General features: G+C 41.1%; 1 protein-coding gene across 1 annotated transcript in view; it reads left to right on the forward strand.

The window, feature by feature from the left end:
- The first annotated feature begins 232 nt into the window (after nucleotides 1–232).
- The window catches only part of TERF1 (telomeric repeat binding factor (NIMA-interacting) 1), a 48,914-nt gene continuing 27,971 nt past the window's right edge, over nucleotides 233–21,175 (forward strand). The window contains exons 1-4 of the mRNA XM_006880462.1: nucleotides 233–539; nucleotides 9,917–10,012; nucleotides 17,733–17,854; nucleotides 18,908–18,994. Of these exons, the coding sequence (XP_006880524.1) occupies nucleotides 233–539; nucleotides 9,917–10,012; nucleotides 17,733–17,854; nucleotides 18,908–18,994 (612 nt within the window). The remainder of the gene's footprint in view (nucleotides 540–9,916; nucleotides 10,013–17,732; nucleotides 17,855–18,907; nucleotides 18,995–21,175) is intronic.

Raw genomic sequence — 21,175 nt, forward strand, 5'->3', positions numbered from 1 at the left:
TAAACATCCCCTCTTAACGTCTGACCTGGCGGGCATGGGGCGGGACCTCTATAACGTCTCCGAGCAGGTCTCGGCCATTCAGAAAGCCACAATAGAGTGCTTGGTCGTTCTGGAGATATGATTGGCCTTTGCTCACCGGAAGAGGCCCTTAGAGACGCCTCTTGCTCTTCACAGGAACCAATCATATCTAGGCCCCTGAAAGGGGTAAAAATACCCGCGGCCGCAGTTTAACATGGCGGAGGTTACTGCGGTGGTGGATCGGAGTCCCCGAGGCTGTGCAGACGGGAGGGATGCAGACACCACAGAGCAGCAGATAGTGGATATGACGGAAGGCGACTGTGAGCAAATAGAATGTCAGCAATTGCTCGAGTGCGAGGTGCCGAAACAGAACCACAAAGAGCCGGAGAACGCAGGCCTGGTGGCTGAGGCCGAGACCTTGGCTGCCGGCTGGATGCTGGATTTCCTTTGCCTGTCTCTATGCCGAGCTTTCCGTGACGGCCGCTCCGAGGACTTCCAGCGGACCCGCGACAGCGCTGAGGGTGAGTGCAGAGAGTGGGATCGGGAGATGGAAGTTGGGGTTCAAACACAGCTCCGGTGGGCTTGCAGTAGATGGGTCCCTTGTGAGGAGCAGCTGAGGGACGCTGGCTCTTGAATGAGATCGTGTTCGAATCTTGGTTTCACCCACTGTCACGGGCCTTCCTAATTATTTTGCTGGTTTAAACGAGAATTGTTGTTGTTATGTGCCGTCCAGTCGCCTGCGACCCTATGTACAAATAGCTCTGAAACCTGCCCTGTTCTGAGCCAGTCTCACTAACTCGATTCACCAACCCCCATCGCCCCAGTTACTGTATCAATCCATCTCATTCAGGGTCTTCCTCTCCTGCACTGTCCCTTCACCCTTTGAAGCATCATGTCCTTCTCCAAAGATCGGTCCCTCTTGGCCACATGCCCAAAGTATGTGCTATGGAGCTTCAGAATCCTAGCCTTCAATGAGAAACTCGGCTTCATCCTCCCTAAGACAGACCGATTTGTTTTCTTGTATGTATGTATGTTGAAGACTCTTCTCCAGAACCACAACTCAAAGGCTTCAATTCTATCCTCCTTAGTCATTGTCCAGCTTTCTGATACATAGCAAGTAATTACAAAAACCGTGGATTGGGTCAGGCACACCTTAATGTCTAGACTGACATCATTGCTTTTCAGTGCTCTAGAGAAGTCCCTGACAGCAGATTTACCTAATGCAGTTCACCTTTTGATTTCCTGACTGCTGGTGCCAAAAGTGTTGATTGTGGAACTGAGCAAGCTGAATTTGTTACAGTTATATATAACCTTTTGTAGGGTTGTAAACGTAAATGTAATGTGAATGTAAAATTGAATATATTTAATACTTTATTATGTATTACCTTTCCCTTTAACTTAATCTGTTGATTTTTGTACTCCTTTTTTGCTTCCTATTCATTCCTGTTATTCCTCCAAGACTGATTCTATGTTTAAACCTTTCCTTAAATGAAAAAGGAGAAACAAACCCACCAAAACCCCTCAACTCACTCCAACTCACTCAGATCAGAACCTACTCATAGCTGACCTTCCAGAGGGTTTTCAGATGATGTGAACCAAACAGGAGATTGCCCATCTTTTTGTCTCCAAGAAGTTGGTGGATTCAGACCTCCTGCCTTAGGACTGACAGTACAAATCTTTACCCACTAGGCCACCAGCCATGCAGTAAGCTAATACCACCATTAGTGAGTCTGGGGGCCCAGAGATCTAGTGGTTATGGAGTTGCCCTGCTAATCCAAAGGCTCAAGGTTCAAATCCAGCACCTGCTCTGTGAGAGAAAGATAGACTTCTTCAGTGTGATTTACAACCTCTGAAAACTGGATGGAGGGCCATGAGTCTTTTCTGACTAACATAACAACAACCCAGTAGGGCATTTCTAGATCAAATGGTTTTGCTCTTCCCATCTTTGGAAAGTACCAGACCACTATGGAAAGAGACAAACTGCCATCCTTAATGGTTGTACCATTTTACATTCTCACCAGCAGTAGTTCTAATTTTTTCATACCTTTGCCTGCATTTATTTGCGGATTTGTTGAACATAGCTTTCGTTACCAGGGTGCACTGGTATGTAATTGTTGCTTTCTTATGTGTCTTTGTAAGAACTCATAAAGGAGCTCTGGTAGCCTAGTGAGTAAGGAGCTGTGCTGCCAGTCATGAGGTAGATGGCTCCAATCCATCAGTTGCTCCATAGGAGAAGGATGGTCAGTTGTCTCCCATGCACGTTTCAGGCTCTGGAAACCCACAGGAAGGTCAGCTGTGAATTGGTTCTGACTTGAAGGCACTGAGTAAGTAAACAGATAATAATTTTGAACGTTTCCTTATGTGTTTTTTGTTGTGTTGGGTTTGGTTGTTGGTTTTTTTTTTGCCATCTGAATGTCGTCTTTGGTGAAGTCTCTTTTTATGTCCTCTGCCCATTTTGTATCTGGGTTTTTTTCTTATTGAGGTGTTGGAATACTCTGGAAATTTTAGAACTTAGTCTCTTGTCAGATATGGCATTGCCAGATATTTCTCCCCAGTCTGTGGATTCTTTTTTTAATCTTGGTAGAAGTCATTTGATGTAAATAAGTATTTCATTTGTAGGAAGTTCGAGTGCTTTAGTTTATTCTCTGGTGATTATGCATTTTAAGTTATATTAGATACTTTATGCTATAGCTTAGGGCTTCCAAATTTGCCCCAATTTTTTCTTTGATGATTTTATTATTTTAGGTTTTATCTGTTGGTCCATAATTCATCTTTGTCTTGGTATATGATATGAAAAATGAGTCTTGTTTCAAATTTCTGCAGATAGCTATATCCTTTTTCCAGTACCATTTGTTAAAGAGGATGTCTTTTCTCCATTTAATAAATTTTGTCACTTTGTCAGAAGTTATTTTTCCGTGGGTGGATATTTATCTTTTTTCTAGGTTCTCAATGTTTTTCCATTGGTCTATATACTTTGCACTGTATTGGTACTATGCTGTTTTGAGTACTATGTGTTAATAGGCTTTGAGGTCAGGAAATAAAAGGCCTCGTGCTTTGTTTTTCTTGTTCAGTGTCACTGTGGTTATACAGGATCTGTTTCATTTCCATATAATGTTGGTAGTTACTTTGAAATAAAATTTATGAATCGTAATGCCATCAGGATTGAGATTATACCTATAGATTGCTTTTGGTTACAGTGCCATTTTTACAATATTGTTGTTGTTGTTGTTGTTATGTGCCGTCGAGTCGCTTGCGACTCATAGCAACCCTATGTACAACAGCCCTGAACTCCGCTCTGTCCTGTGCCAATCACACTGTCTCTGACACTCCCATCCCAATTATCCCAGTCACTGAATCAGTCCACCTCATAGAGGGCCTTCCTCTCCTGCGCCGTCCCTCCACCCTCCCAAGCATGATGTCCCTCTCCAAGGACCGGTCTCTCCTCACAACATGTCCAAAGTAAGTTAGACAGAGCCTCAGAATCCTTGCCTCCGAGGAGCCACCCGGTTTAACCCCTTCCAGGACAAATCTGTTTGTTTTCCTAGCAGTCCATGGTATTCTCAATACTCTTCTCTAGCACCACAGCTCAAAGGCATCAATTCTCCTTCTGTCCTCCTTGGTCATTGTCCAACTCTCTGATGCATAACAAGTGATTGGGAAGACCATAGCCTGTATCAGATGCACCTTAGTCTCCAGAGAGACACCATTGCTCTTCAGCACTTTGGAGAGGTCCCTAACAGCAGACATTCCCATGGCAATGCGCCTTTTAATTTCCTGGCTTCTGGTGCCAAGACTGTTGACTACAGAGCCAAGCAAACTAAAGCTGTGTACAATCTCAATCTCTTCACCATCCATCCTGATGCTGCCAATTGGTCCAGTGGTGAGAATCTTTGTCTTCTTGACATTGAGCCTCAATCCATATTGTAGGCTGCAGTCCTTGACACTCTGCAGCAGGCGCTTCAGGTCCTCTTCAGTTTCAGCAAGCAGGGTTGTGTCATCCGCATAACGCAAGTTGTTGATAAATCATCCACCAATCTTGACCCCACATTTCTCCTCAGAGCCCAGCCTCCCGGATAATCTGTTCTGCATATAGGTTGAAAAGGTATGGAGATAGGATGCATCCCTGGCGTATGCCCTTCCCAGTTTTGAACCATGCAGTGTTCCCTTGCTCTGTTCTGACGACTGCCTCCTGGTCTAAGTATAAGTTTCGCATTAGAATGATCAAGTGTTCTGGGATTCCCATTCTTCTCAGAGTCAGCCGTAATTTGTTATGATCCACACAGTCAAATGCCTTTGCATAGTCAATGAAACACAGATAGACATTCCTTTGGTATTCCCTGCTTTCAGCCAAGATCCATCTAACATCAGCTACAATATCTCTAGTACCATGACCCCTTCTAAACCCAGCCTCGACTTCTGGTAGTTCTCTGTTGATGTGCTGTTCCAGTCGTTTTTGGATAATCTTCAGTAAAATCTTGCATGCATGTGAAATCAGTGAGATTGTTCTGTAGTTTCCACATTCTCTTGGGTCACCTTTCTTAGGTTCTAACTTATGCACTTGCTTGGTTTTTGGGATTCTCCCACCCCAAATTTATTTAGATCTCCTTGGATTTCTTGTAGTTGTTATTGTTAGATGTCGTTGAGTAGAGTTTAACTGTATGAACAACAGATCTGAGACCTGCTCTATCCTGTGCCATCCTCATCATTCTATGACATACTTGACGTTGCTGCAGTTATCTTACCAGTCTGTCTTGTTGAGCATCTTTTTCTCTTTCATCAGCTCTCCACCTTTCCAAACATTATGTCCCTTATTGAACAATATGACATGCAAGCAAGATCCTGCTGAAAATTATCCAGTGACAACTGGAACAAGTATATCAGCAGAAAACTGCTAGATGTGCAGGCTGGGTTTAGAAGAGGCTGTGGCACCAGGTACCTTCATTGTCAACATTAGATGGCTCTTGGCCAAAAGCAGAGAGTACCAGAGGAATGTCTTTCTTTGTTTCACTGACTATTCAAGACTATTTGACTGTGTGGATCACAACAAATAGTGACTAACCTTGAGAAGAATGGGAATCCTAGATCACTTAATTGTGCTTATGGACCAGAAAGCAGTAATCAAAACAAAGCAGGGAAACACTGCATGGCTCAGGATCAGGAAAAGTGTGTGTCAAGGATGCATCCTATCTCCCCTTACCTTTTCAATTTATATTCAAAATAGATCATATGGGAGACTGGATTTTATAAGGTACCGGGATTGGAAGAAGACTCATCAACAACCTGTGGTATGCAGATGACACAACCTTGCCTACTAAAACTGAGAAGAATATGAGGTATTTGGTGCAGGTCAAAGACTGTAGTCTTCAATGTGGATTGAAGTACAACCTCAAGAAAACAAAAGATTCTCACTACAGAGGCGCTTAACAGCTTCGTGATAGATGGAGAGGAGAGATTGTTAATAACTTCAGCTTGCTTGGTTTCAGTCCTCTTGGCACCAGCAGTCAGGAAATCAAAAGACGGACTGTCTTGGGAAACACTGCTATCAGAGACCTCTCTAGAATACTAAAGTACAAGGATGTCATTCAGGACACTAAGGTGCTCCTGACTAGGTCATGATCTTCACAGTTACATGGTGTACATCTGAGAGCTGGACTAAGTAACTAAGGATAATAGAAGAAGGATCAATGCCTTTGAATTGTGGTGTTAGAGAAGAGTGTTGAACATACTGTGGACTGCCAGGAGAGCAAACAGGTCTGTCCTGGAGAAGGTGAAACCAAGCTGCAATCTGGAGGCAAGGATTTTGAAGCTCCATCTCACATACTTTGAGCACGTGGCCATGAGGGACCAGCCCTTGGAGAAGATCATCATGCTTGGAAGGGTGGAGGGATAGCACAGGAGAGGAAGACCCAGGATGAGATGGATTGATTCTTTTTTTTTTTTTTGCAAGATAATAAAATGATTTATTCAGTAGCAGCTTTGGAAAACAATGTTTCAATACTCTAAGGGAATGTATTCTCTCAAGTTCTTCTGTCTTTTGTGGGCTGAATTTGAAGAAAAAAGGTGACCATCATTCTAGATGTACTTATACACTATCTTCGAGGGCACGGTTTGGAGATGCAAACGGACAGGACATTTGTAAAAGTGGGAAAGGAGGGTTTCACTGTAGCCTACAAGAAAGTAAAACTTGTGCACAGGCAGGTTTCTCAGCACTAGGGCACAGATCTCCACCTGGTTAGCTCAGCGCTTAGAGAAATGGGATTAGGTCTGTTGGAGATGATGAGATTGGCTCAAGATAGGGCAGGGTTCAGAGCTGTTGCTATGAGGGTTGCTATGAGTCACACATGATGTGATGGCACATAACAATAAAAGGGTAGGTTTTTGTTGTTATTTTTGCCAAGCAGGTAGAAAGACGAGAAAGACTGTGATGTATAGATTATCTCTAAGTATTATGTAGTAGACTAATTTAAATAGCAGGCGAAGTAATGGTTAGAGTCTGACCTAGAATAAATTAAGTTGTCTTGTTTTATTCCCATACTGGGTTGTTCTAACTATCTATGCCATTGTTAAACATTTCGACATCTGTATAATTTTTTGTTTAATTTCTATCTTCTGAATGTAAAATCTTCATTTTACATTCATTTTACAGGGACTATCTTTTGTTTTATGCAAGTTTTATGTTCTTTTTGAATCCAGTTTCCTTCTAGTATGACTACATTTGATCAATATAATATCTAGTGGTGGTGGTGGTGGTGGTATGTGCCGTCATGTCACTTGGCCCAGTAGAAACTTTGTTTTCTTGGGGTGTGCTTCAATCCATATTGAATTCTATAGTCCTTGACCTTCTGCAGCATATGCCTCAGGTCCACATCAGTTTCAGCAAGCAAGGTTGTATCATCTGCATAACATAGGTTGCTGACAAGTCTTCCTCCAATCCTGATGCAACATTCCTCCTCGTGAAGTCCAGCCTCCCAAATGGTCTGTTCTGCAAATAGTTTTAAAAAGTGTGGATATAGGATGCATTCCTGACACACACCTTTCCTGATCCTGAACCATGCAGTGTTTCTCTGCTCTGTTCTGATGACCGCTTCTTGGTCCAACTATAGGTTTGGTATGAGCATGATTAAGTGTTCTGGGATCCCCATTCTCAAGGCTAGCCACAATTTGTGGAGATTCCCACAGTCAAATGCCTTTGCATAGTCAATGAAACAGACATTTCTCTGGTACTTTTCTGCTTTCTGCCAAGACCCATCTAATATGATGTCCCTTGTGCCACGGCCTCATCTGTACAATTAATAGCATTTTTTAATCAAACAAACAAGAGTAAATCTATTTGCCTTATGCATCTTTTTATTGATGAAAAATTCCTATTGAGTTGTCTAATTTTGTAGGTACTTTTCTATCTATACCAACAAAGCCCTAGATGATTGATTATACCTTGTTGTTGAGTACCATCCAGTTGGAACCTACGTATAGTGGGTTTTCAGAGGCAGTAAATCACATTGAAGGAAATTTCCCATCTTAATTCCATAGATTTGAACCATATAATTTTGGGATTGTGGCGCTGTTTCTTACCATTAGGCTGCCACATTGGTTTAAAGAGTCCTGATTGGTTTCAACAAGCAGCTTCCAGCCCACAACTGATTGCTAATTCACTCAAAGGAACCAGTCAGCATATGCCTGATTACTAATTCAGTCATTCAACCAGTCAGCTTAAGTAAGTAAAAACAACCTAATCAGGTTTTTATACCTGATTATTAATTAAATCAAGACAGTTTACCCTCTGGAATCCACCTGCTTCAGACAAGAAACTCCAGAGAAGAGACTGCTTGGCAAGATCCAACCAACTTTTAAACACAAAGGTCCGCCCTCTGAGTCCTGATTGGTTTAAACAAGAGACTTCCAGCCTACAGCTGATTGCTAATTAACTCAAAATGACCTGATTGCGTAGTCAATCAATAATAATATAAATTATTGAGGAGTAACCATGTCAGTTTGAGGACTAAGGTGCATCTGATTCAGTCCATGGTCTTTCCACTTGCTATGTATCAGAGCTAGACAATGAATAGGGATGACAGAGAAGAATTGGCACCTTCGAGTTGTGGTGTTGAAGAAGGACACAGAACATCCTATGAATGGCCAAAAGAACAAACAAATATGTCTTGGAAAGACTGCTGCCAAAGTGCACTTTGGAGGCAAGGATAATGAGGCTTCACCTCACAATATATTTCAGGCACGTTGCTAGGAGGGGCTATTCCTTTTAGAGGGACATCATACTTGGAAAGGTGGGGGTCGACATAGGAGAGGAAGGGCCTCAACCAGGTGAATTGACACAGTGACTGCCACAAAGGGCTTTAGTGTGTCAGGAAGTGTGAAGATGGCACAGGATAGAATGGGGTTCACATCAGCTGTTCTATAGAATCACTATGAGTCATTCTCAACTCAATAGCACCTAACAACAGGCCACCAGAGTTCCCTAAAGGTAAATATTTTTTCTTCAAAGAATCCTTCCATGACACCATCTCCTGTCAAAAGAGATGCTTAAACATGCTATAAAATGTCTTTTGTAAAGAATCCTGGTAGCTGAGTGACTAAAAAATGTCTTTTGTTCCCTGACTTTCTATACTCTTCATGGGTTTTTTGGGTTTTCTTCTGTTTTCACCACATTTTTGTTTTATTAGATCTTTTGTCACTATTGCTGTGCTGTTGTACACTTACTGAGGACTGAGACTATGGCTTTGTCGCTTTTATATGTTCTCAGCCCATCACAGCATTTAAGTGAAAGTAAAGCTTTGAAAAACTCAGTTGAACTCTTAGCAGAAATGTGTTTAATGTTTAAAATGAACGTCTAGCTAGTGTTTTGATACAATTTATTATTTGTTTTAAAACCTCTTTTTGTTAACATAAAATAACTGAAGAGGACCTGAGCGCCTGCTGCAGAGTGTCAAGGACTGCAGCCTACAATATGGATTGAGGCTCAATGTCAAGAAGACAAAGATTCTCACCACTGGACCAATTGGCAGCATCAGGATGGATGGTGAAGAGATTGAGATTGTACACAGCTTTAGTTTGCTTGGCTCCATAGTCAACAGTCTTGGCACCAGCAGCCAAGAAATTAAAAGGCACATTGTCATGGGAATGTCTGCTGTTAGGGACCTCTCCAAAGTGCTGAAGAGCAATGGTGTCTCTCTGGAGACTAAGGTGCGTCTGATACAGGCTATGGTCTTCGCAATCAGTTGTTATGCATCAGAGAGTTGGACAATGACCAAGGAGGACAGAAGGAGAATTGATGCCTTTGAGCTGTGGTGCTGGAGAAGAGTATTGAGAATACCATGGACTGCTAGGAAAACAAACAGATTTGTCCTGGAAAGGGTTAAACCGGGTGGCTCCTTGGAGGCAAGGATTCTGAGGCTCCGTCTAACATACTTTGGACATGTTGTGAGGAGAGATCGGTCCTTGGAGAAGGACATCATGCTTGGGAGAGTGGAGGGACAGCGCAGGAGAGGAAGGCCCTCTATGAGGTGGATTGATTCAGTGACTCGGATAATTGGGATGGGAGTGTCAGAGACAGTGCGATTGGCACAGGACAGAGTGGAGTTTAGGGCTGTTGTACATAGGGTCGCTATGAGTCGCAAGCGACTCGACGACACATAACAACAACAACAATGAACATAATTGTTAGTTTTAGTGTCAGTTTTGTTTTATAAGAAATATACTTATTGTTACGTTCCATTCCCCCCTTATTTTTAAATGTGTTTAAAAGTAACTGATGCATATAATACTAAATGTATAATAATTTTTACAAGGAGATTGTAGCCTGTTAATCAGCAAACCACACAGTGGCACTGGTGGGTCATGTTTGATTTATTTTTTCTTAATAAAATGGACTTTTCTCTTTCAGCTGTTATTCACGGACTGTCCAGTCTCACAGCTTACCAGTTGAGGACTATATACATATGTCAGTTTTTGACAAGAATTGCATCAGGAAAACTCCTTGGTAAATATGTTTTATCCTGTGGTTTTATCTATGTCTAAAAGTAATGAGAAGATACAGATAAGAGCTACTGATTGTTTTTGAAATTTGCACACATGTATCTGGAATACAAATATACATATGTGCTGCTGAGTCAACTGTGAGTCAAAGAGACTCTATGAACAAGACTTTAAACCCTGCCCTGTCTTGTGCTATTTTCACCAACTCTGACTCATTGAGGTCATTGTTTTGTTTGCTTTGTTTTTTGGTATTTTTTTATTTTTTACAGTCTTTTTAAAAAAATTTTATTAATTTTAATAATTAATTTTAAGTTAACAGAGACTTAGGATTTTCAGTCATTCATTGTTGCACTTTTTTCCCTGCCTACCCTCTACCTCCTAATTCACTCTTCTCCTTGAAAAGAAAAACTCTTTCATTGTTAATGCAATCCCTCCCCCCAAGTCCACTCTACTATGCAGCCTTCACTCTAGACTTCTGTAATGACAAAAATACCCATTCATATGTCCCTTTTAAATAGTTCTCTCCCTCACCTGTTTCAGTGCAATATACATCATTCCTCCCCTCCTTTTCTGTCTAACCTCAACCCTGATGTCAGTCCCATTTTATAACAGTGGCCGTATGAAATATTTGTCCTTTTGTGACTGAGATATTCCACTCAGCATAATGTCCTCCAGGGTCATCAATTTTGCATAATATTTCATGAGTTCCTTGTTTTTCAATGCTGTGTAGTATTCCATTGTGTGAATATATCAGAGCTTCTCTATCCATTCATTTGTTGATGGGCTCTTGGGTTGTTTCCAGCTCTTTGCTATTGTGAACAAAGCTGCATTAAACATGGGTGTGCATATATCTGCTTGAGTGGCAATTATGGTTTCTTTAGTGTAAATTCCCAGTAGTGGAATTGCTGGGTCAAATGGTATTTCTATTTGCAACTTTTTGAGAGAGCACCATACAACCTTCCCTAGTGATTGCACCATTTTAGATTCCCACCAACAGTGAATGTGAATAAGGATTCCAGTTTCTCCACAACCTCTCCAGCATTTGTTGTTTGCTGTTCTTTTAAATTTTGCTGTTCTTACTGGGGTGAGATGATATCTTATAGTTGTTTTGATTGAGTCCATTGTTACAGACACGATGTCAGTCCATCTTGTTGAGAGTCTTCCTCTCTCTGTGACCCTCCACCCTTCCAATTGTGTGAGGGCCTCCTAACAGTATACCCGAAGTATGTCAGATAGCGTTTCACCATCCTTCCATCTAAGAAACACCACTCTGGCTTCACTTTCTCAGAACAGGCCTGATTGTTCTGTTGGCAGTTTATGAGATCTCCAGTATTCTTCTCCAGCACCACAACTCAAAGGCATTGATTCTTCTGTCATCCTTAGTCATTGTGCAACTTTGAGATTAATAGCAAGTAATTGAAAAGACCATGACTTGCATCAGGTGCACCTTAGTCTTTAAACTGGTGTCATTGTTCTTTAGTACAATTTACTTCTTTAAGAAAGGTCCCTAACAGTAAACTCTCCCAGTGCAAGTCATCTTTTAATTTCTTTTTTGTGTTTTGTTGTGTTTTTTTTTTTATTCTTCTGTACTGTGGAGTCAGATCCGATTGGCACAGGAGGAGACTGTCCCTCCTTCAGTGGAGTATCTGGTAGATTCATAACTCACACCTTCGGGATTACAGTGCAGCTTCTTGCCACTAGGTTACCAGAGCTCCTTCGTCTTTTGATTTCTTGACTGCTGGTACCGAGGGTGTTCAATGCGAATCCTAATAAGATGAAATCATAGACAATTTCTGTTTCTTCATCTATTATGATGTTGCCTATTGGCCTGGCGGTGAGGAGTTTGTCATCTTAATGTTGAGACACAGTCCATATTGAAGGCTGTAGCCCTTGATCTTCTTCAGTAAGTTCTTTCTCACCTTCAGCAAGCAAAGTTGTCATCTGCATAAAACAGGCTATTGGTGCATCTTCCTCTGAGCCTGATGCCACATTCTTCTTTATGGAGTCAAGATTCTTGAAGGATCTGTTTAGTGTACAGATTGAATAGGTAGGACATATATGTAAATTTAAATGCTCATAAGTGGTTCTCAAACTCTTACCTACACCATAAGTACTTAACAACTTGTTAAGAGTTTTTGATCAAGCGAGTGCCTACGGAGCCCGGGAATGTACATTTCTAATAAATTGCCAGCTAATTCTGGTGCTGCTGTTGGAGACCCCACCTTGTAGAAAACCATCTTGGCTAAAACTAAAAGCCCACTAATGTCAGGTTGATTCTAGTTAATGGTGTTGTCCCTTGATATGATTCCCAAAGCCGTAAATTTTGATGGGAGGAAAGTATCTCAGCTTTGTCCTGCTTAGTAACTGGTGCATGCAAATGCTGTCATTTTGGTTAGTAGACCAACACTTAGCCTGTGTCACCAGAGCTCCCTTTTACATTCACTCTCTTCGAGATTCTTTTAAATGATACACCTTTTTTTTCCTTGCTCAGGTGGTAGAAAATGAAAAGAGCCCAAAATTTGTGCATGTGTTGGAGTGAGGTGCAGAATACAAAAGAAAACAGAAACAGAAGAACATAGAAGTCAAGGGACGGGGGGATAACAACAAAAAGCAAAAGGAAAAAAAGAAAAGAAAAAAATTAAAAAAAGAAATGCTGTTAGGTGCTGTCAAGTTGCTTGCAACTCATAGCGACCCTTTGTACAGCAGCTCTGAAGCCTACCCTGTCCTGAGCCAGTCTCACTGACTCTGACACACCAACTCTATATTGCCCAAGTCACTGTGTCCATCTTTTCCAGCGTCTTCCTTTCCTGCACTGTCATTTTACTCTTCCAAGCATGATATCCTTCTCCAAGGACCAGTCCCTTCTGACCACATGCCAAAAGTATGTGACATGAGTTTCAAATTTCTAGCCTCCAAGGAGAAACTTGGTATGTTTCTCTTCTCCAGCACCACAACTCGAAGGCATCTATTCTTCTTCTGTCATCCTTGGTCATTGTCCAGCTCTCTGATACATAGCAAGTAATTGCAAATACCATAGCCTGGATCAGGCACACCTTAGTATCTAGACTGATGTTGTTGCTTCCCAGTATTCTGGAGAGGTTCCTGACAGCAGATTTACCTAATGCGGTTCATCCTTTGATTTCCTGACAGCTGGTATCAAGAGTGTTGATTATGGAGCTGAGCAAGCTGTAACTAATAATAGCCTCAATCTCTTCTCCATCCGTCATGGTGCTGCCAGTTGGCCCAGTGGTGAAAACCTTTGTCTTCTTGTTTTGAGCTGCAGTCCATAGTAAAGGCTGCAGTCCTGCAGCAAGAGAAAGAAAAAAAAAACAAAACCAAAAAACAAACACAACAAAAACAGTGGACCTTACGAGTGGAACAGGCATTTGATTGGTGCCCTTGCCAACTGGTGAGTTGGGATGAGACTAGATATCTGGTCTGGGTAGATTTTCTGCTGGTTTAGTAGGTTGAGGGTAAGGTACACTATCATGGAATTGTTGCTGTTCAGCTGAGAGATGCCGGAGAGTAAGTAACACAGTCATCCAACCAAGGGCAGAACATGCTCTGGTCCAAAGGGTAACCTGGGATGTGGTGCTCTGACATACCAGTCAAGGATAGCTCACTGCCAGCATGAGGAGATGGAGAACAAATATTCTTCAAATATAGGAGTGACAGGTACCTGATCCACAGGAGTGTCCTGCCATGGACAGCCCCTGCCTGATAGGTGTAGGCGTCACCTGATGCTAAACCTATAGGGACATCCTGCCATGAGCAGTTTCTACCAAGCCAGAGATGGCCAAGGGACAGCTCACTCCTCTGGCACCAACTGGCAGAATGAGCCATTTCAGACACAAGTGTGGTGGTTTTCAGGTACCAAGGCCATAGGGGCACCTACTCCAGCAGTTTTCTGCCAGCACAGGTGATTAGGAAGAGGGATCCCAGTCATAGATGGTGCTTCTGTAGCCTAGGTTCTGCCTACAGGCTAGGCTCCCTCCCAGATATGACACCTACCACCTCCAGCGGGTGGGAAATGTGCATCTTCCAATGTGGGGCTGTGTGCTTTGTGAACCAGATATGCAATGGCACAAGTCTGATCTTAGGTGGAGCTGGGCGTGCTGGGAAGCACTGTTCGTCTCCTAGTGGGTCAGCACAGGGAATCATTGTTCCTCTTGGTCCCTGAGACAGTCAGCCACTGGTGTAAGAACCACTACAGTGATCTGAAGCTGCTTTAAAAAAATCAAAATGACTGCACTGTATCAAGACCATTCACAATTTACTGCTCTGTCATTCTGCCTCTCCAGTAGTTTTTTCTAGTTTCTTCCTTCTGTAGATATTTGAACTATTTTTTATTCCCTGTTATCTTTCTTTTTTATTTTAGGTGTTATAGAAGGTCTTGGCTGTTGTCTATAATCTTTCCACAAATTCTGTTCTTTTATATTGGCAACTAAAATAGTGGTTGCCAATATAAAAGAATTGGTGGACACAGAACCATTTCAGAAGTATGATCAGGAACCAATGGCGATAAAAGAATTTCAAGCTGTATTGAAGGCCTTAGCAAAAGTAAAGCTGTAGGAATCAGTGTGATGCCAACTGAGTGTTTCAACAAACAGATGCCTTCCTAGACGTGTTCATCAAGCTATGCCAGGAAATTTTGAGGACAGCTACCTAGCCAACTGATTGAAAGAAATCCATATTTTTTCCCATTGCCTAAAAATATCTCAAAAAGAATGTGGAAGTTACTCAGCACAGCTTTGCTTGCTGAAGGTGAGGAGTTCTTGAAATGCTTACTATGAAGGAGCAAAGACTACAGCCTTCAATGTACAACATCATGACAGATGGAGAAATTATAGAAATTGCCAGAGAATTTATCTTGCTTGAATCCACAATTAACACCATTGGCATCAGCCCAAGAAATCCAAAGACAGTGGAGAGAGTATACTGTTACTTCTCCAAAGTGTTGAAAAGGAATGATGTGAGTTTTGTAGACTAAGGTGCACCTGATACAAACTATAATGTTTTCAGTTAGTTGCTTTGCAACTGAAAGTTGGACAGTGAATAGCAATGACAAAAGGAGGATCGATGCCTGTGAGTTATATTGAGGAGAGGTGCTGACAATTCCATGGACTGCCAAAAGGATAACTATGTCTTGGAAAAGGTGCAGCCTGGGAGCTTCTTGGAGGCAAGGATAGTGAAATTTCATCTCACATATTTTGGGCCAGTCCTTAGAAAAGGACTTTGTGTTGGGAAAGGTGGAGGATCAGCAAATGAGAGGAAGACCCAATCCAATGAAATGAATTGACACGGGGATCCAAATGGTAGGCTGGAGTATGTCAGAGATTGCCAGGATGGCACAGGGTTCAAAGCCATTGTTTAGTGGTCATTTCAACGGCACTTAATATCAGCAACAACAATAATGGTGGTGTTGGGATGGTGATCTTGGATGCTGTCGCATGGATTCCAGCTCAAAGTGACCCAGTGGATAGTAAAACAAAACTGCCCTATCCTGCATCACCCTGTGTAATGGGTCCTGTTCTTATATGTGGTCTTGCATCTCCTGTTGGTCTACCTGATTTAAGGCCTTCTTTTTCTCTGGTGCTTTTCTGTACCTTGCATGGCGTCTTTCTCCAAGCACTGAACTTTCCTGATTGCATACATGTCTAAAGTATGTGAGACAGTTCTGCCAAACTTAAAAGTTTTTATTTTAGTGTTAAGACACGTAGATCATACTGGCTTTTCATTCAGTTATTCAGTATATTTTGTATCACTTGTTATGATTGTTGAGTTTAGTTAATCCCTTTTGGCATATTAGCATTCCCTTTACCCAAGTTATTAATTTTTACTCTTCTACCTTCCTGTTCTGTTAGTCTTCTGAGACTAATTCTGTGTGTAAAATTTTCTTTAGTTTTTTTTATATTAATGCTCTTTTACCATAATTATCCTTTTGTGACTAACTTCTTTAATTCAGAATAATTTGTTCTAGATTTATCTATGTTGTGTTGTATTACATGAGTTCTTGATAGGTTTTTTGTGTGTCAATGTACCTGTTTCTTCATCATTTGTTCTATACCATCCTTGCTTGTAAGAGGCATTCTGACTGCTATAATAGTATTCCTCTTATTTGAACTTAATATTAGTACTTATTTACATAAAAGTGTGTGTGATTTTTATCTGATATCTTTGTATCTAATTCATTTTGGCAACCCTTGTTCAATTTGCTTTACATAGTACTCATGCTAATGATGGAGCCCTGATTATGCAGTGATTAAATAATTGGTTTCTAATTGCAAGATCTCTAATCCAAAACCACCCCCTGCCCTGTCAGAAAAAAGACCTTGCCATCTAAACCCATAACTATCTGCTGCCCAGTCAACTGTGTGAGATAGTTCTGCCCTGTCCTCTGGGGTCACTAGGATTCTAGTTGACATGATGACAAGCAACATCAATACCAGTGGCTGATACATGGTCATTTAAATAGGCCTCTAATGCAAATAGTTAGATATTTTTGTTGGCTTTTACCATTTATAAATTGATTACCTTAGCTAAGGGTCAGGGAGAACTCTGTGAGCTCAGCCAAGAGTCTGTCTTGACTGAGAACTCTTACCTGGAGTTACTCCTAATCCCGAATTGTAACCTGTTACTTCCCTAATAATGGAGCTCTGGTGACCTAGTGGTAAGGAGCTGTGCTGCCATCCCAAGGGCATGTGGTTTGAATCTGCCAAGTCCTCTGCATGAGAAAGATCAGTCTTCTCCTGTGCGATTTACTGCCTCTGAAAAACCCACCAGAAGGTCAGCTGTGGGTTGGTTCTGACTCAGTGATACATAGCAATTACTTCCCTAATAAACCCTGTAATTGTATTGGTTGCATGTTCTCTGGAGCCACTACAGTCAGTTGTTGAACTCAATGAGAAGTGCTGTGGGAAAGATGGCAGGTGGCAGAATTGGGGTTTTTATTAAAAAAAAAAAAATTAAGACCCGATGCTGTGTCTTACCTCTGTTATATCTCTCCTCCGTGAAGTTAGAGAATTTTAGAGACATCTGCTACACCATTTGTACAGTGGGTTTAGTCAAAAGCATATTCCAGACAGAAACATTGTACATTGTATTTGCAATAGATTGGATATGGCGATGAGAAAGCTGGAAGAGTTAAACAGTCCTCCTTAAATTTAAGGTCTTAATTATTAGAAGAATGAAAAATCCTGCTGCAGTTATCTACAAAAGTACATCTAACAAACATTTCAAATTGTATATGCTAAAGCTCAGTAGTTTTGTGCTGTATCTAGAGTTGTTATAAGACTTATGAGTTATGTTATTGTGAGATTTTATGTTAAGTCATTTTAGATTTTAGTTTCACTTAAAATTAATAGTTGAGCGAGCTCTGGCCTGTGGTAAGAAGCTGTGCTGCAGTCCCAGAGGCAAGCGGTTCTTATCCACCAAATGCTCTACTGGAGAAGGAGAAGCACTCTCTTCCTGTGCCAGTCAGATCCAACTCAACAGTACACAAAAGGGGGAAGAAAAATTAATACTTGAGCTCCCCAAAAAGCTCCATATGTTTTGTTTTATCTGTGTTAAAATTTTATTTCAGTGAGAAAATTCTCTTATAATCAAATTACTTTCTTAAACTGATGTATATTGGAACAGTGACATATATATGTGTACTAAATGTTTAAAGGAATAAATTTTTTTATAAGTAAGGCTTAGCTTCCTATGTGATTTATTTTTCTTAGATGCACAGTTTGAAAGTGATGAACGAATTACACCCCTGGAATCGGCCCTCATTGCTTGGGATTCAATTGAAAAAGAACGTGACAAACTTCATGAAGAAATAAAGATTTTAATTAAAATTCAGGTATGAGTATTACTGGAGCTTATAATTAATATTTTGTTATTAAAGAATTTTTGTTGTTGTTGTTGTTATGTGCCATCGAGTTGTTTGCGACTCATAGCGACCCTATGTACAAGAGCCCTAAGCGCCATTCTATCCTGTGCCAACCTCGCTGTCTCAAACACATTCATTCTGAACACTCCACTCACAGAATCTAACTGTTAGACTACCAAGACTCTATATAGTTTTCATTTGGCCTGAAAAATAGAGAGAATGCCTTTATTTGTAATGCTGTATGGTGCAAATGAAAATTTTGTGGGCCAGTTCCAAAGTATTAAACGAAAAATATTTAAGTATTTAAGCTTGAAGCCTTGGTGGTAGTATTTTCATCTTCAACATGAGACTATGAGATCTCTTCTTGGTTGTTGCACCTCATGCCAAGCCATTACTCCCCTCATTGGAGGTTTGGCTGATAAGATGATGCTCAGTTGGTTTCAATCAAGGGTCCAGACGAAGTTCAGTCCGTAAAACCCTCTGGATCACAGAAACCCAGTCAGTCATAGGGTGGGAGAGGATCTGTCAGCGTTTCATTGTATTACACATAGAATCACTGGAACTCCAAGGTCATATTGAGAATAGCTAACACATCATGCTTGGGAGGGTGGAGGGACAGTGCAGGAGAGGAAGACCCTCGATGAGATGGATTGATTCAGTGACTGGGGTAATGGGAGTAGGTGTGTCAGAGACACTGAGATTGGCACAGAACAGAGCAGGGTTTAGAGCTATTGTACATAGGGTCGCTGTGAGTCGCAGGCATCTCAACAGCACATAACAACAACATCAACAACAGTTGAAATTTAGTTGACATTCTTAAAACTGAACAAGTAATAACTGTAAAGGAGGCTCTGGTGGCCCTTAAGGAGTTAAGGAGTGCTGTCAACCTAAAGGTAGACAATTTGAATCTGTCTGAAAATTCACTGGACAATTATCTGTGATTCAGTCTGACTTGATGACAGGGAGTCGCACTGATTAGCTATGACAAGAAGAAGCCATCTAAACTAATTATTTCTCTTCTAGGCTATAGCCGTTTGTATGGAAAGTGGTAATTTTAAAGAAGCAGAAGAAGTCTTTGAAAGAATATTTGATGACTCAAATTCTAATATGGTAATTATTTAAATTAGAATCCTAGGACTTTAGAACTGTTTTTATTGCTTGAAGAAAATGAAAGTGAAATTGGTGGAGGGTGGAGCAATGCTTTATCTTTTAAACAATATGGAAAGTGTCTGATGAAAATATAATCCTCAACACGTGATTTTTAAATTTTTTGTAGCACATTAAAAAATAAAAAGAAACAGATAGGATAAATTTGTATTAAATGTTGAGATTAATTTTCACAGGATATTTTATTTAATCTAAAATCAGTATTTTTAACAATCAGTATGAAATATTGTTGATGAAATATCTTATATTCTGTTACCAAGTTCAAAATGCAGTGTATAGTTTTTACTTCCACAACATCTAAATTCAGACACATTTTAAGGTCTCATTATTCAAAAGTGACTCCTGCTATCTGCCATCAAGTCAGCACTGACTTGTACCTGACCCTCCAGTGGGGTTTCAGAAAGGAGATTGTCCATCTTTCTTCCCATGGTGTAGCTCATGGACGTAAGCTGCTTGAATTTGATTTGGTAGTGTACTCCTTTTTCCACTAGGCCCCCCAGCCTCCCTAAAAGCCACTAAATGGACAGCACCTAACAACAGAAGGCATAATTTGCTTTTTTTTTAATTATTAAATTTTATTAGTTTTAATGAACATTTACAGGGATTTTGGGTTTTCATTCCTTCATTGCCACACCATTCTCTCTACCCTCCTCCCCAGTTTGTTGTTCTTCCCCGCCATCCGAATGTCTGTTTTAATTGTCCAATTGCCACAGTGCTTGTCAAAGTCAGTTCTGATTAATCTCCTTTGTCGGTGTGTCCTTTGCCATTCCCTATCACTCCTCCCTGAGAGAGACTTCACCCTGATTCATAAGGGAAAGGGGATGGCGTATTCTCTTAGCCACTTCCTGCTGAAAAGGGACGCTGTGGGTTTCAGGGTGAAGATCTTCTCTCACTACTCTAAAGGGCCCCTTTGGCAGTAGGAAACACATAGACTATTATGGAGATTGATTTTGGAATTTAGATGCACTCTTAATTTGCTTATTTTTTAATGTGACAAAATCTGTTGAAAAATTCCTTATATTCTAGCAACTCTCTATCTGGGCAAATACTCTAAATTAACTCTGCATTTTAAAACTAGAAGCATTTTTAGTGAAATTTTTTATTAAATGCTTCAAATACACGTGTCATTGAGTTTATTGGTGATTGATTCAGAGCTATAGCTTTTATACAGAAACTGGTGGCATAATGTGTAATGTACTGGGCTAATACCCAGAAATAATAAGGATTTGAACCTATTAGCGACTTCACTGGAGAAAGATGGGCTTTCTCCTCTGATGTACAGCCCCAGAATCCCTATGGAGTGTCACTGTCGATTAAGCTATTAAGCAGTGAGTTTTTAGTAGCTTTTATGTGTACTCAACATTAAAAGAATTGTTGTTGTGGTGGTGGTGCTATGTGCTGTTGAATTGCTTATGACTCATAGTGACTCTATGTACAACAGCTCTAAACTCTGCTCTGTCCTGTACTAATCGCACTGTTTCTGACACTCCCATCCCGATTACCCCAGTCACTGAATCAATCCACCTCATAGAGGGCCTTCCCGTCCTGCGCTGTCCCTCCACCCTCCCAAGCAAGATGTCCCTCTCCAAGGACCAGTCCCACCTTACAGCATGTCCAAAGTATGTTAGACGGAGCCTCAGAATCTTTGCCTCCAAGGAGCCGCCTGGTGTAACCCTTTTCAGGATGAATCCGTTTGTTTTCGTAGCAGTCCATGGTACCCTCACTACTCTTCTCCAGCACCACAGCTCAAAGGCATCAATTCTCCTTCTATCCTCCTTAGTCTTTGTCCAACTCTCTGATGCATAACCAGTGATTGCAAAGACTCTAGCCTATATCAGACGCACCCTAGTCTCCAGAGAGACACCATTGCTCTTCAGAACTTTGGAAAGGTCCCTAACAGCAGACTTTCCCATCACAATACATGTTTTAATTTCCTGGCTGCTGGTGCCTACAGTGTTGATTGTGGAGCCAAGCAAACTAAAGATGTGGACAATCTCAATCTCTTCACCATCCATCCTGATGCTGCCAGTGATGAGAATCTTTGTCTTCTTGACATTGAGCCTCAATCCATATTGAAGGCTGCAGTCCTTGACCCTCTGCAGCAAGCGCTTCAGGTCCTCCTCA

The sequence above is a fragment of the Elephantulus edwardii genome, unplaced genomic scaffold (genome assembly GCF_000299155.1).
Source record: "Elephantulus edwardii isolate Elephantulus edwardi_28Jun2011 unplaced genomic scaffold, EleEdw1.0 scaffold00008, whole genome shotgun sequence".
Lineage (NCBI taxonomy): Eukaryota > Metazoa > Chordata > Mammalia > Macroscelidea > Macroscelididae > Elephantulus > Elephantulus edwardii.